The following is a 15,288-nucleotide window of genomic DNA, read 5'->3' as shown; positions in this document are numbered from 1 at the left end:
TTGTTTTGCTTCTGCATTCACAGCTGCCCTGGAACTGGCTCTGGAGGGTATCGGGGAACTTTGCTGGTGGCCAAGGCAGGCTGGCATTTTCCTGGAGACCCTCAGGTTAGGAGCAAAGACCTTCTGGAGGAGCGTACACACTGTTGCTTTGAGCCTCTTCAGCAGAGCCAAGAAAACATGCACAATTCCCTCAGGAGTGAGATCTAAAGGGAGATGCTACTGGATTTTTTTTTTCTTCCCCTTCTGCTTCTATAGCTTCCCCAGAGGTGTTTATCACTGAGGTGTGGACAGAGCAAGATGCAAGGCAGAGAGACCTTAAAGAGTAAAATACAGGTGTTCCCGGGCTGGGTCTAGGGGTGTGTGTGTGTGTGTGTGTGTGTGTGTGTGTGCAAACGCGCTGAAATGCAGCTCCCCACTAGGATTGCAAAGAGTTGCTGGCCTTCGCCAGCGGCCCTGAGCCCTGGAGCAGCGCAGCGGGGAGTCCTCACCGGCCAGGGCTTCCCGCGCCCAGGGAGCACCCAGGGCTGGCCTGGTGGAGCTTAGGAAGCTGGCGCTGGGGGCGGGCGGGGTGACACAGCCTCCGTGCCAGCCGCAGCCGTTGGCTGGCGGGCACCCAATCCTGGGGCATGCCGCCCCAACCTGGCCGGGACACACAGTGAAAGGCGAGTTCAGTGGCAGATCTGACCCCCGGGGGGGCTGTCAGCTACAGCAGCGTGGCGAGCCCAGTATCACGGAATCCAGGCTCCGAAGGAAAAGCAGCGGCATGGCTTCGGTGTTCATGTGCGGAGTGGAGGACCTGCTGTTCAGCGGCAGCCGCTTCGTGTGGAACTTGACCGTGTCCACGCTGCGGAGATGGTACACCGAGAGGCTGCGGGCTTGCCACCAGGTGCTGCGGACATGGTGCGGGCTGCGGGATGTGTACCAGGTGAGCCCAGGAGCTGGCGCCCTGGGGCCATTGCGGGGGTGGGGGGAGATGCCCGGCGCTCAGTCTGAGAGCCGGTCCACCTGTATGATTTCATAACCTCAGGCTTCCCATATCGTTGTTTTCAACTCCCCGTGGGGAGCTTAGCGCTTGGCTCAGATCCTCAGCAGCTCTAGCTAACTGTAGCCTGAATTTTTTTTTTCAGTTGGGCATGGGGGGTGGGCACTTGGGAGTTATCCCCGTACCCCAAGCAGACATGTATTATAATGTGATGGAGGTTCCTGCTGGCACTAGTAAAGGAGGGCTGTAGCTTTGCAACTGGCGTTTGTGGAAAGCGACTTTGAGGTTGAGAGGATTATTTCTGCTTTATTTCATTTCATTTCATTTCATTTCATTTCATTTCATTGGGGGGTGGCCATTTCGGAAGCTATGGTTTCCCGTGATTGCTTGCTGTCAGAGCATGTCTTAGTGAATTTGCCTTCTTCCTTCTTGATTTTATTACACTTTTCCACCAGGCAGACCCTGCTTGCAGGGCACAGCCAGGAAAAGCTGGTTCTGTGTTGCCTGGCTTTGGGTAGGAAGGAAGGACGGGATTGGGAGCACTTTGTGAGAGCCTGACAGGCTAGGGGAGGGAAGGGCGGCTTGGCTGAGTGCTGGAATGCTTACGCTTGGATTTAATCTGTCGCACAACACAGCCTCTTTATTGCTTTGCTGGCCCCATCTTGCAGGCAAAATCTGCAGCAACTTTGCCCAATGAGGAGACCATTCATCCTCTCTCTCTGGGATTGCAACTTGCCTGGATTTTTGTGAACAGTAGTAAATGGGTGTATAAAAGTCTTCTGTTTGGATTATTAATACCTTTAAGATAAAAGAATAAAAACTACGTTGTTGAATTATGAAGATTTTTACTTGGGCTTCTTTCCCGGATATAGTTTGTTTCAGTTCTCATAATCCCTTACCTATAACCTGACCCTGTTCCTAGTAGGACTGAAATATATCTGGCATAGTGCAGCCCATATGTGGCTCAAGCTTTGATTTTGAAAAGTCATAGTCTTCCATCAACCAGATAGAATAAAGGCCAACTAAGGACAGACTAAGGAATGAATGCTCCCTTGTCATTCTTGTTAATACACACACACACACACACACACACACACACACATGTTATATATATATATATATATAATACACACACATTTTAACCTGTGGTTTCAGTGCTCCTGGTTTGCCTAACATATCTATACTATCATGCAGTTTGAAAGAGAATCCGCAAGGCACACTGAGAGCCCTGGAGGCCGGACCGGGCTTGAGAGCATTAGGGAGCTGTGGCCTTGGTTCATCTGGCCACAGGAAACTGAACGCCTGGCCTTTGGGAGCCAGACATGTGTCTGTCTTTCAGGCCTTTTCTCTCTTGGGAAGTCTTCGCTCACTTTGGTTTGGAGTAAATGCAGCCACCCCACCCCCACTGCGTGAGGCCTCTTTTTCTTCTTAATTTTTGAGGAACTTTCAAAAGGAGAGCAGGAATACCGTAGCCAACCAGACAGGCTCCGTGCCCCACTCCCCATGGATTCCATGGATTTATGGCTTATCACTAATGCTGTTACTGAGCAATTCAGAGATGACGCTTCCAAACACGAGTCTTTGGCTTCTCTACCAGAACGGCCAATAGTTAGTATTTTTAATTTCGAAAATGTTTTGTATGTGTATATACTCATGATTGTGTGGGGGCACATATGTATGCAGGCATGCGGAACATGTGCACACATACATGTGGCCCAGAAGGGCCACTCCTCAGCAATACAGTCCACCTTAGTTTTGAGACAGGGCCTGTCATTGGCCTGGGGTTTTCTAATTAGGTGAGGCTGGCTGACAGCAAGTGCCATGAATCTACCCGCCCTTGCCTCCCAAGCACTGGGATTACAAATATATGGCACAAATCATCAACCATTCATTTCAAACACAACAGCAGCCTGAAAGGGTAAGCCATTCAGATATTTCGTTCTCCTCTGTAAAACAGGCATTAACTAAGTCTCTCTCTTCTCTCATCCTCCCGGTCAATACGAACTTACAAAATATAGATGGGTTAAGTATTGTCATAAGCAGAGAAAAATATGATGTTTACATTAAAGTCCCCAGTCCTTTGGAGAACTAAGATTTAAAAAGCAAAACAAACAAGCAAAAAAGGCAATTTTCATCCTGAGAGAACTATAGTATCCCAGGGTGAGCCACAGACCTAAATTGCTTGATTTTTTGTGAAGATGTTTGTTTGTTTGTTTGTTTGGGAAGTTATATGCATGGAACCCAGGGCCTTGGTGATTCTAGGGTGAAGACTCTACCTCTGAGCTCCATTGCTAGCTTAGAAAGATCATTAAAAAATTGTTTCAAGTGCTTAGCAGTAAAATGGCAGCGCAGACTATGTTGACCGTGAAGCAGTAGAGAAAATGATTTCTACTCTCCGCCCCAGAGATAGAGGAGAGATGAATCCAAGCTCTTCCTACCTGTGACCGTAGGGAAATCAGCCTTCCGCTGCTTGGCTTTCATCCTCTGTGAGGTGAAGAATGGAACAGTACTAATTAAAGAGGTTAATAAGAGTTAATTGACATGTAGAACATTTAGCACACGACCGAGAGCTTAGAAAGCACCCAGTAAATATTATCTGTTCTAGCATCTAGGATTGATTATTATTTTTTTAATGGTAAAAGGCCCAACTGGGTGGTTAGAAGGGGACACGCGCTCATTCCCCAGTCCTGGTTATGCTCACTCACTGGGTTTATGATAATCTGACCTCCTTCCTCCTGGTGTCTGACAACAGTAGAAGTGCATTAGGCCTACACATCAACACAGGCAGAAAGAAAGTGAATTTCATATATTCCCCTATCAGAATTTCCTGTGTATCCTCAGGACTGCCCAACCGATACCACACACCACCCCAATAGTCACACACCACCCCAATAGTCACACACCACCCCAATAGTCACGTACCACCAAGATGCCACGTACCACCCCCATGCCATGCGCTAATTGGCACAGGGAGCAGGATTACTTTGCATGCATTCTCAGTGGCATGATATAGCCCAAAAGGAGCAAAAATGACTTCAGGGAGAGGAAGAAAGAGAAATGTCCCTTCCTCAAGCTGGGGTGTGGCTTATTGGTAGAACACTGACCTAGCACATGTGGGGCATTGAGCTTAATCCCCAGTGTGTCAATAACAACAACAACAACAATAATAAAGAATATGTAAGCAAATATACAGTGTATGGCATTAAAGCTGCCTCAGCAGGTGGAAGAGCTTGCACCCAAGTCTGATGACCTGATTTCAAACCCCAGAACCTATATGATACAGAGAGAGAACAGACTCCTACAAGTTGTCTTCTGCCCTCCACCTGTCCATGTGGCACACACAAACACACACACACACACACACACACACACACACACACACACACAAGCACAAATAAAGAAATGGCTTATTTTGTAATGGGGAAATGAATCGATTGCTGAACAAGAACACACATTAAGATAAAAGACTGTTTTGATAATGATGAACATAGTATCAAGACACAACAGATTGCCGATTAGAGTGCAAGTCTCTTTCTGAATACTGAAAATGGGGCGGGGACTGCTGACCACATGTTTGCCTGAGTTGGGCAGTGTCCACTGCTCTGACACCAGGACAGGTAGCTGGTTCTATTCCCTTGGGCCTGTAGCAAGACAGAAACACAGCGGAGGACCATGGCAATGGGGGAGGAGCCCCACATCACGGTAGCCAGGGTGCAGAGATACAGAAGATGGGGCCATAGAAAAGATGTTCCCTTCAAAGGCATGTTCCTGGGAACCCATTTCCTCTTAGCAAGGAATCAGACCTTGATCAGACCCCATTTGGTGATAAGGATCCCTCTGTGGTTTAATCCATTGATTAGATCAGGACCCTCCCCAAATTCTGCCAGACAAAGGAAGCTACCATGAGGAAGGAGCAGAATTTGATTAAAATGCAGTCATGGGCTGGGGCAATGGTTTCCATAGTGAGAGAAATTGTTCTACAAGCATGAGGAAGTTAAGTTCAAATACTCAGAACCTATGGAAGAAACTGGGCGTGGCCACGTGAACCTTTGGGTAGTTGAAGAGGATTGCTGGGGCTTGCTGGCTGCAATCCTGTTTTCAGGTTCAATGAGAGACCCTGTTTCTGGACAATAAGGAATAGAGCTATAAAGCAGAATACCCGAAGCCCTCAGGCACACAGACAGATAGACAGACCGACAGAGAAGACACACACACACACACACCACACACTTTAAAATGCAACCAGTCGAGTCTCCCACTTCATGAGACTCTCAGATCTAGCATTCTCATATTAAAAAGTTATTCTTTAGGGTAAGTTCAAAGATAAAGACACGATTAACTTTCAAAGTTTTTATTGTTGTGGCTGTTGCTACAGTTGTTTGAATTGAGTGTGGGACTCATGGTGAGACTACTAGCATTGCTATCCTAGAATTGCAAATTCTAAAGCATGCAGGAGGACATGCTTCAAGCACGCAGGAGGACATGCTTCCGTTTGGCTCAGTTTGATGCACACCAGAGTCACAGGTGATGCTGAACCCATATTTTCTTATCATCTTGTTGATTTTTTAAAAAGGCGTCATTTTTCTTGCTTTTAGTCTCAATAGTCTTGTTTGTGAAGAAACCCAATGCTGAATCACTCTAGAGAGATCAGGGTGGGGCAGGAGCTATCCATTACCTGAAATATCTGGCAGGCCCCTAGAGTGTTTTGTTTATTCATATACTATACTTGAAAGCCGATCCTTCACCTATTCATAGAGTATTTGGCCAGGACACCGTTGCCTGGCTGGCAAGGCTGGGAAGGCACAATTTCTTTGGAATTGAACACTTCCTCCACTTCTAGATCTTGGAACAGCAAGTGATTTAATTTGCCAACAAACTATGAATAATGAAGATATTTACTATAAGGTGTTTTTGTAGTAACGGAACCAAATATTAAGCAGGAGGCAAGCCCGGAGGAGAGAGACTGTTTGACAAAGACCCACTCACTGTTTAAGGGAAGACTTGAGCTTGGTCAGGTACCAGACTCAAGAAATTACCTTTAATTTAGGCAAAATTCTCAAAGCTCATTCTTGCCTGTCCTGTTTATACCGCTCTTGGATAGATTGCAGGGTTGTAATTAACTATCTAAGTCACGTGAGTTAGAAAGTGATTAAGGAGTACTGTTGACAAAGGATTAACTCCTCCTTTTTGTGAAGTGGGACACACTCTAACAAAGCCCTCAGTTTGTTACTTGGAGTCCGATTTTTCTTCTTGCCCCAGTCCTGAAGGTAGAATTTCCTACAGACCTTGAATGGAGTCATCAATGTGAACAGAATCTAGGGTATTTAAGTGACTAGAAGAGGCTGGGTCAGCTCCTCTGGGACAGGCAGACAGCACAGAAGAGGGGTCACAGCGTTCAAGGACTTGGAGAGTATTCAGGCTTGACTTGACCTTGTACAGATGACTTGCCCTCTCTGGACCTCACTTCCTCCTGGGTAACAAGGAAGCATCACTCTACAACTACGGTAGACATCAAATGGGGAGATCATGAGATATATTCATAAAACACTTGACACTTCTCAGGCATAAGAAAATGCTTAATAAAGGCAAGCTCTTGGTTCATTAAAGCCCTTAACGATGAGCTCAGCATGTCTGCGATGAAAGGTCACTGACAGTATTGCTACTGGTTTTATACCTGTGACAAGCTGTGTGGAAATTAGGTTCCCATCTTCAGTGGGTAAATATTCATTAAAAAAAAAGATGACAAGAATCCCTTTGGAATCATGTATAGGCTAGATGTAGGGTATTTGAAGGATTCTCTCCCAGAAATCTGATATTCTCTCTTAGGCCGATACATAAATCTAGGAAGCCACAGGCATCTTGTAGTCAGGTTTCTGACTTTACTGCTCACTATGCTGAGCTAGGTTGAGTTGTGTATCTCAATAGCTTAATTGAAAACAGCCACTCCCACCCCTCACCCAAGACAATTCTGCACTAAACACTTGACCTCTGTTATTTCAAGGTACATGCACTTTGCTTGCCCTGACCCTTTGTTTTACATTCTGGAAACTTGTCTGTCTCCTGCTTTTATAAATATTTATTGTCACAGGACCATGCATACATCTATTGTTGCTTTGATCATCCTGGGAGGATGGCTATGGGTGGCTCAGTTACTTAGAGTTGAATGATTGTTATAAATCTGAAAAAGATCTCCAGAATGTAATAAGGATACGTGCTCCACTATGTTCATAGCAGCCCTATTTATAATAGCCAGAAGCTGGAAAGAACCCAGGTATCCCTCAACAGAGGAATGGATACAAAAAATGTGGTATATATACACAATGGAGTACTATTCAGCCATTAGAAACAATGAATTCATGAAATTTTTAGACAAATGGATGGAGCTGGAGAATATCATACTAAGTGAGGTAACCCAGTCTCAAAAGATGCATGGTATGCACTCACTAATAAATGGATATTAGCCTAGAAAATTGAAATACCCAAAACATAATCCACACATCAAATGATGTCCAAGAAGAACGGAGGAGTGGCACCTGGTTATGGAAAGACTCAGTGTAGCAGTATAGGGCAATACCAGAAGAAGGAAGTAAGGGGTGGATGGGGGAACAGGGGGAGGAAAGAGGGCTTATGGGACTTTCAGGGAGTGGGGAGCCGGAAAAGGGGAAATCATTTGAAATGTAAATAAAAAAAATATTGAATAAAAAAATCTGAAAAAGAAAATACTATCTTCCCCTTTACATAAAACATCTGCCATTTGAAATTTTAAAAAGCAGTGTGAGATTTAAAAAGAAAATGTTAAAGGAAGAAAAGTCCACAGTTCTGTCACAGAACAACACAATTGGAAACCTAAGGGGTTGGGGAGATGACTGACTGGGTGGAGCCCGGGCTACACAGACATGAGGTCCCAGGTTTGAATGCTCAGCACTCACGCGAAAACTTTAGCATAGCAGCGCATATCTGTAAGCCCAGCCTTGGAAATCACAGGTCAGTGGCCAGCCAGCAAACCTGACCAGAGGACAAGCTTAGGTTCAGGGAGAGACTCTGTCACAAGGAGATAAAGAAAGGCCATAGAAGAAGACATCAAACCCAGCTCTGGCCATCTTGCCCACACACACACACATAAGCACCATACACCCCCAACAGTGTAACTCATACCAGTGCAAACAAACAAAAACAAAAAACCCTAAGATTTTAATTAAGAAATGTTTGAGGCAAGGGCTGAACATGCTTTTACTCAGTTCTTTGCTCTATGCAAAATGACTGATATTTCTGGGGATTCGTTAATCTGCCTGTTCATTCACACCTAAAATAATTAACAGTTGCTCACTGTGTTACCAGTTACTGCACCAAAAGGTTAGCAACAGGCATTTCCCTGCACTCCATAAATGTAATGTTAAGTAGGGAGCATGCTAAGACAAACATCCTCTAGAGAAAGGACTGGCTTTCGGGCGATGCTCAGAGAACAGGCATGGGTAATCATGAGAGGCAGACCGCAGGAGGGCTTCCTGGAGGAGGTAATTCCTTTGAAGGACCAGTACAGTTCTGTGGGTAAAGGCAGAAAGCGGGGCATTCCAGGCGCAGGTGATTGTAAGAAAGAGTTTTTTTTTTTCCTTCAGAGCTTGATGAGCTGAAAGTGACAGAACAATCTCAATAGAGAGTAACACCTGCCCTCAAATGATCTTGTGCTTTTGACATTTTCCTTCAGACTTTAGGAGAGGGAAAGAGAAGACTTAGAACTATTGCTGGCGGTAGTGAGACCAGTAGATTCCGAGAAGGTAATGGTGGAGGCCAGAAGGGAAGGGATTTAAGAAGGTAGTGCTGGCACTATTGGGGTATCACTCAGAATAGAGTTTAGGGCCCCGCACCCACATGATGGCTCGCAACTGTCTATAACTGTGGTTCCAGGGGATCCAATGTCCCGCTCTGACCTCTGTGGGTACTGCACACAAGGGGTAATGACAACAAGTAGCCCTAGGGACATACGGAAGTTAGGATTCGGACTTCCCCATGATATCTAGCCAGTCACATGGTAAGCACAGGACACTGTCATCTTTCAGGCTCACGGAATCCTCACAGTAATGCCAGTTACCAGGATGGAGCGTGAAGTGCTTGGGGAGGGGGGGAGGGTCTGGCCATTAGGTTCATGACCTCCAGGGAGCTTACGTTACTTCTCACAGATCACTGGTGAAAACAGGTCCATCACAGACCCAACTCACCGCACACGGGAGCCAGGCAGCAGCATCAGTGCTGGTGCAGAGTATGTTGCTTAGCAATAGGAGTGAACTGGGGTTAGTAAGCAGGAAGGTTATCCACGGACCTGTGAGGATTGTTCCCTGTGTAAGAGACTAGGAAGTGAGCAGAGTCAAGCAAAGAGAGAAGTTAGTTATAGTTCACCATTACTAAAGCCGCAACTGACCTCATGGGCCACTCTGAAGCCTAGAGTTCTCCCTAGCTGAGCTCTGGCTTTTCTCTCTAGCCCCATGTGGCCCTTGAATGCTCAGCTGACCTTGAAGGAGGCAGCTCTCTTTAAAGGGAAGGGAGGGAGCTGTAGCTGTCAGGTCACCATGCTCTCAGCAGCTGAGGAGGATTGGTTTGGCAATGCATCATAACATCTTCTACAAATGCCTCCCAGCAGGTGCTGGATCCAGGCCGGAACTAAATCAGGGCCAGCAGGAAGGAAGGATAGGGTGAAGTCCACAGGATCAGAAAGATGTTGAATTCAGCTATTAAAAATTGCACAACCAGGGCTGGAGAAATGGCTCAGCAGTTAAGAACATGGTCTGCTCTTCTAGAGAACCCAAGTTCAATTCCCAGCACCCATGTGGCAGCTCATAACTGTCTATAACTCCAATTCCAGGAAATCTCTCTCTCTCTCTCTCTCTCTCTCTCTCTCTCTCTCTCTCTCTCTCTCACACACACACACACACACACACATGCAGACAAAACACCAACAAACATAAGAATAAACAAATAATTTTAAAATGATTTTAAAACATTGCACGACCTTCAGAGTAGCCTCTTGACAGGTACCTACCCTCTGCTGAAGAGACTAGATAACCATGGAACCAAGTAATAGTTACTACTAATACTACTGCTACTACTACTGCTACTACTACTACTGGTACTACTACTAACTTCCAACTAGCAGCAGGGAATTAAGCACTCATTTATTCTCACCCTGAAAATCAAAGAAAAGCAGAATGACCTTCACTTTTTGAGCCCCCTTACATAAGATAAATACATTTCTCAAAAAGTCATATTATTTAAGGTCAACAAGTTTAGTCTCATGGTCTTTAAAATACATTTGTGAACTTTCTCCACAGAGCTTGGCAAACAGGAGGTTAAGAACGGACTCTCCTGCCATTTCGGACGAGTGTTTGTTTTTCTTTTTCCATCTTGCAGGATAAAAAAAGTTCTTGTTCATCCCCTGCTTAGGTTTATTCTGAACGTTATATTTTGGTGTCCCGACTGGTTGTTGTGAAAGAGCTTGCATGCCTCAAATAAGGAATAAGATCTGTTGTTCTAAATTATATAAGCAAGACCATATGACTTACAGAATGGAAAGAAGGCAAAAATTAAACCTTTGTGGAAAGAAAAACAGCAACAGTTCCCTCGCCATTTCACAGGCATTGCATGTGTGCTTGTACATGTCTTCATTTGAAATAGACCCTGCTGTGAAAGAGAGGCAGGTAGATATGGTGAGTTCACAAAGTCCAGACTCATGTTCTCCTAATATTTCAACTGGTTTTAGTCAGTTGAATCTTGTGTTTGGGTAGAGTTGTTGCTTAAGGGCTGTTCTCTCTTTGTCGGTGCTTTCGCAGAGCCTTGCCATCTGAATTTGACTAGGTACTGAGTTATGTGTGAAGGAGGCCTACACTATGCTAAGGCACCTCACACAAACAACATTAGCATTCAGAAGGGAAGAAAAACATTTTTAGGGAGCCAAGTGGATGCACACACCTGGAATATGAGAAGCATAAATTGTCTTTTCTTTTTCTTTCTTTCATTTTTTTTTTGTAGCCTGGGCTATGTTATGACTTCCTGTCAAAAGGGGGAGGAGGATACAAAAGCATATAGATGGATATTTGCAACTGTTTTAAGGGAGATTATTGATCTAAAACATTTTTGTGATGTAATACGGTTTTAGAGTTAGACGAAGCCTAGTTTGTACCTCCCCCTTTCCCTGGAAATAGTTTCACCTAAGCATACCAGCACTGGTAGAATGTCTGCTCAGCATTTGCAAGGTCCTGGGTTCAATTCCCAGTGAAGAGAAAGCTTTTGTCTGTAATCCCTACACCCAGGAGTCAAAGGCAGGAGGACCACAATGAGTTGAAGGTTATTGGGTTACACAAGGAGAAATCATCTCCACAGAAAGAGTCTTACCCAGACATTGACAGCAACAATAATTATGTCCCATCTGCTTTTATCTATAAGTGATATATACTGTTTATACTATGTCATATGTTGTCGAACTTGTATATGAACATCATTAGTCTCCTCTATTTCTCTCTCAACATGCTTTTGGAATGCATCTCTAAGTTCCATTAGCTCCGGACTCCACTGAAGAATATACCCATCTCTTATTAAGGGATATTACAACCTTCCAAGATTTTCAGTGTTCTAAAGGATTACTGTAAAAGTTAGTTGTGACAATTTTGGAATTTTAGTTTCTTTAGAAAAACACAGAATACGAATGCGTTTTGATTTTAAACCCAGGTGTGGAATGTGGACTGCTTCAGATCGTCCACAGTATCTGACTATGGTTTGCCTACTGTGCTAGCAGGGGTGTGATTATATCTTCTGTAGAAAGTTTCTGAGAGCATGTGAATTTGAAATTCTAGGTATTCTTCAGAGGTTATATACATGCTAGGGTCCCAAGAGGCGGTGTGGATTGTTGGTTGTTGATAGTTGTTGGTTGTTAGACATAGTTTGTTAAGTAGTCATGTGCAAAGAAGAAAAAATAAGACATCCTGATGGTGAATATCAAACTGGCCCAAGGACCTTGGCAGAAGGAGCTAGTCTAACGATAATGTTACCCCCTTTCCAACCCCTCTATTTTTTTTGTCTTATCTAGTGTTAGGGCATTAAAAGGGTGGAAGAAAAAGGGTGGAGAAGGGTAGAAGAAAGAAGAACCCACAAAGCCGAAGTCCATCAACAGTGTGTGTTTCATCATGACTTACAAGAAGAGCTTCTCTGTAGTACCTGTAGAACACACGTATCACTGCACACTCCTGCTTTACTGTGTGATGTGCCTATCTTTGGCTCAGCATGATGGTGTCACATAATCATTTCACTGGTTTTATGACTGTATTAACCAATAGATGATAACACTCCAAATGACTCACCATGAGGCCTCAGGTCACCAACTCACTTCTTCAGCTATTGAAAGGTAAATAAGCTATCATAATCCAGTTGGTCGAATCAGATCCATTAGTGTCTTCTTATTCATCCATTCAACATGAACTGGAAGGGAAGCTTGAAAATGATTATCTAGAGACTTGGACTTCAAGAGTTCAAATTCTGGACTTGGGGAGATGGATCAGTCAATAAAGGGCTCCTTGAAAGGTCAACGAACTGTGTAAAGTTCCAAAATCCATGTTTTTGTAAAAAGAAGAAAGAAGAAGAAGAAGAAGAAGAAGAAGAAGAAGAAGAAGAAGAAGAAGAAGAAGAAGAAGAAGAAGAAGAAGAAGAAGAAGAAGAAGAAAAGAAAGATAAAAAAGAAAAGAAAAGTAAAAAGAAAAAGAAAAGGGAAAGAGAAGGGAAGAGAAGAGAGGAGGGGAGAAGAGGGGAGGGGAGAAAAGAGGAGGGGAGGGGAGCGGAGGGGAGGGGAGGAGAGAGGAGAGGAGAGGAGAGGAGAGGAGAGGAGAGGAGAGGAGAGGAGAGGAGAGGAGAGGAGAGGAGAGAAGAGAAGAGAAGAGAAGAGAAGAGAAGAGAAGAGAAGAGAAAAGGAAAGTAGCTTTGACATAGTGGCATGTGCTTGTAATCTCAGCACTGGGCAGGCAGGGAGAAGTGAATCCCTGGGATTCACTGACTGGCCATCCTAGCCCGTGGTGAGTTGTACACCAGTGAGAAATCCTCACTCAAAAGTCAAGGCGATCAATACCTAAGTGAGGTTGTGCTTTGGCCTTTATACATGTGTATATTCACACACAGTTTTTGTTAGCCATGCTGAGGTCTCTGAAGCTCAGTCTTTCTCTGCTGTAAATATGGACAATGATAGTCTCTCCCCGCTGGAAGAGCTGGTTTTCTGAGATTATTGTAAAAATTTAATGCACAGCTAGTTAAAAACATTGTTAATTTTTGCGGATGGATAAGTAAGTAATGGATGGAGGATAGAGAGATGGATGGGTGGTTGTAGGTTGATATGGGGACTGGATGGCTGGATAATAAATAAATGATGGATGTATGTATGCATGCATGCATGGATGGATGCATGGATGGATGGATGCATGGATGGATTATAGATGGATACATGTTCAATAATTGTCTTCAGATAGTCATGACTCTCAATATTTATGCATAGTATAACCTTTAGAGCTTCTGAAATATATAGAAGCCTTGTCCCTCTTTCTCCCACTGCCCCAAGTGAAAACTTACAGTCTTTCTAAGCACTGGAAATGGGGTAATTGGCAGTTGTCTGGGAACATAAAGTCCACATCATTTGATAGCTCAGCTTTCTGTCAAGTTGCTCAAGTCCTGATGCTGATGTTGTCCTGTTTCATTCAGGGAAGGCTAATTTGCCTACAACCCATTGCTCTATCTCTAAACGGAGCCATTAAGCTATTTTTTCCAATCCTGAACCCAACTCCAGAAGATGATAGACCCTAGATGCCCACTTCTGACCAGTCTGGCTCCTGTTGCTTGTCATTTCTCTGGATAAACCATACCACACTGTCCTTAGGTGGTGGCCAGCAAATATTGTTCTACAAAAATATTAGTTTGTCTCATTAAAATGCAATGAAATACTCATTATCTAGATGAGAGCAGGACCTTTTCTTAAGAAGGAAAGCTAGAAAGAAGGCTCACGCTGAAGCACTTTCTGTATAAGCCCAGTGACCTGAGTTTGATCTCCTTGGAACCCACATAACTTAGGAAGGAGACAGCAGGCTCCCCGCGTGTTTTGGAATTTTCACCCAGTGTGATGGGAAAGCCATTGAAAGTGTAGAAATGGGAGTTGGTGAGATGGCTTAGTCAGTGAAGTGTTCATCTTGAAGGCATAAGTGGAGGCTCCAGCACCTGAGTTGTGACTCCAGAACCTATGCTGAAACAAAACAGCAGCAGCAGCAGCAGCAGCAAGGCAGCCATAGAGTATGCCTTATAATCCCAGAGCTGGAGAGGTAGACACAAGCACATCCCTGGTACTCACTGGCCAGCCAGCCTCGCCTACTTAGCAAGTCCAGGCCGATGAGAGACCCTGTCTTAACAAAACAACATGATCAGTGTCTGAGAATAACAGCTGGTCTTGTTTTCTGCCTTCCGCGTGTACACATTCATATACATGCAGTATAAAACTTACATTTTCCTTAATTCCTTAATTCAGCAAATATTTACCAAGAATCCACTACACCTCACCAACCTTGTGGACACACAACAGTAAACCAAAAAAAAAGTGTCTGCCCTCACAGAGCTTGCTTCCCGTTGGTTGGCCCTTTCTGATAAAATTCAGGTATATTTTGAGCTGCCTGCACGCCTTGAAGGATTTTTTTATCTTAAACTTGTTACCCACATTTTCAATGCCTGGTCTCCTCCCCTAAACCGGCTCACCTGTAGAAGGTGGCAGCCGCATCCTTCCAGGTGCCAGGGGGAACTTCCTCTTCTACAGTCCCACCACATACCTAAGGCTCCGCCTTCACAGTGAACAATTCTCCCTCCCTTCAGCCCCACTGCTCTGGCCAGCTCCCTCCTCACTCCCTTCCTGCCTTAGCTGAACCTGCATAGCACCTTCCCCATGCTTCTCCTGGCACTCTTTCCCTACAGCCTGTTCACAACCTTGCCACTAGAGAGACCATTTCAAAGTAGGTCAGAACAAGCCACTGTCCTGCCCAGCCTTTGTCCCAGCCATGTTGAGACACTAAGAAATAGTTAACCTTTATTATCTGGCAAGGACTCCTGTGATGAGCACCTCTATGATGTTCTTCTCAACCCCACCCAAGGCCCAGCCAACACACCCACCTCTGAGCCTTGCCCCTAATGCTGTCCCATCTGTCTCTCAGTGATACTTGTTAAACTTCCAAGCCTTCATTGGACTCTTCCTACAACCTCAATCCCCTTGACCCAGCAGTGCACAATGCTCTCCCACGTTCATT

The 15,288-nt window shown here is 44.6% G+C and overlaps 1 protein-coding gene and 1 long non-coding RNA gene across 4 annotated transcripts in view; one reads left to right on the top strand and one right to left on the bottom strand.

The window, feature by feature from the left end:
* Positions 1-15,288, top strand: part of Frmd4b (FERM domain containing 4B) — a 321,370-nt gene that overhangs the window by 131,179 nt on the left and 174,903 nt on the right. Inside the window, exon 1 of one of the 3 annotated variants that reach the window (XM_052174394.1) lies at positions 440-925. The exons of 1 other annotated variant lie outside the window; for it this stretch is intronic. In XM_052174394.1, the coding sequence (XP_052030354.1) occupies positions 764-925 (162 nt within the window). In that variant the 5' untranslated portion in view covers positions 440-763. Of the gene's footprint in view, positions 1-439; positions 926-15,288 lie in introns of those variants that run through there. One more of the 3 variants, XM_052174393.1, reaches the window with a different exon arrangement.
* Positions 1,014-4,181, bottom strand: LOC127678981 (uncharacterized). Its single transcript, XR_007976662.1, has 3 exons — positions 3,905-4,181; positions 3,421-3,466; positions 1,014-1,780 (listed from the first exon to the last, which is right to left on the bottom strand). It is a non-coding gene; the product is annotated as an uncharacterized LOC127678981 (long non-coding RNA).

The sequence above is a fragment of the Apodemus sylvaticus genome, chromosome 2, assembly GCF_947179515.1.
Source record: "Apodemus sylvaticus chromosome 2, mApoSyl1.1, whole genome shotgun sequence".
Classification (NCBI taxonomy): Eukaryota; Metazoa; Chordata; class Mammalia; order Rodentia; family Muridae; genus Apodemus; species Apodemus sylvaticus.
Note: the sequence above shows the minus strand (reverse complement) of the source record. Positions and strands in the feature narration are given on the sequence as shown.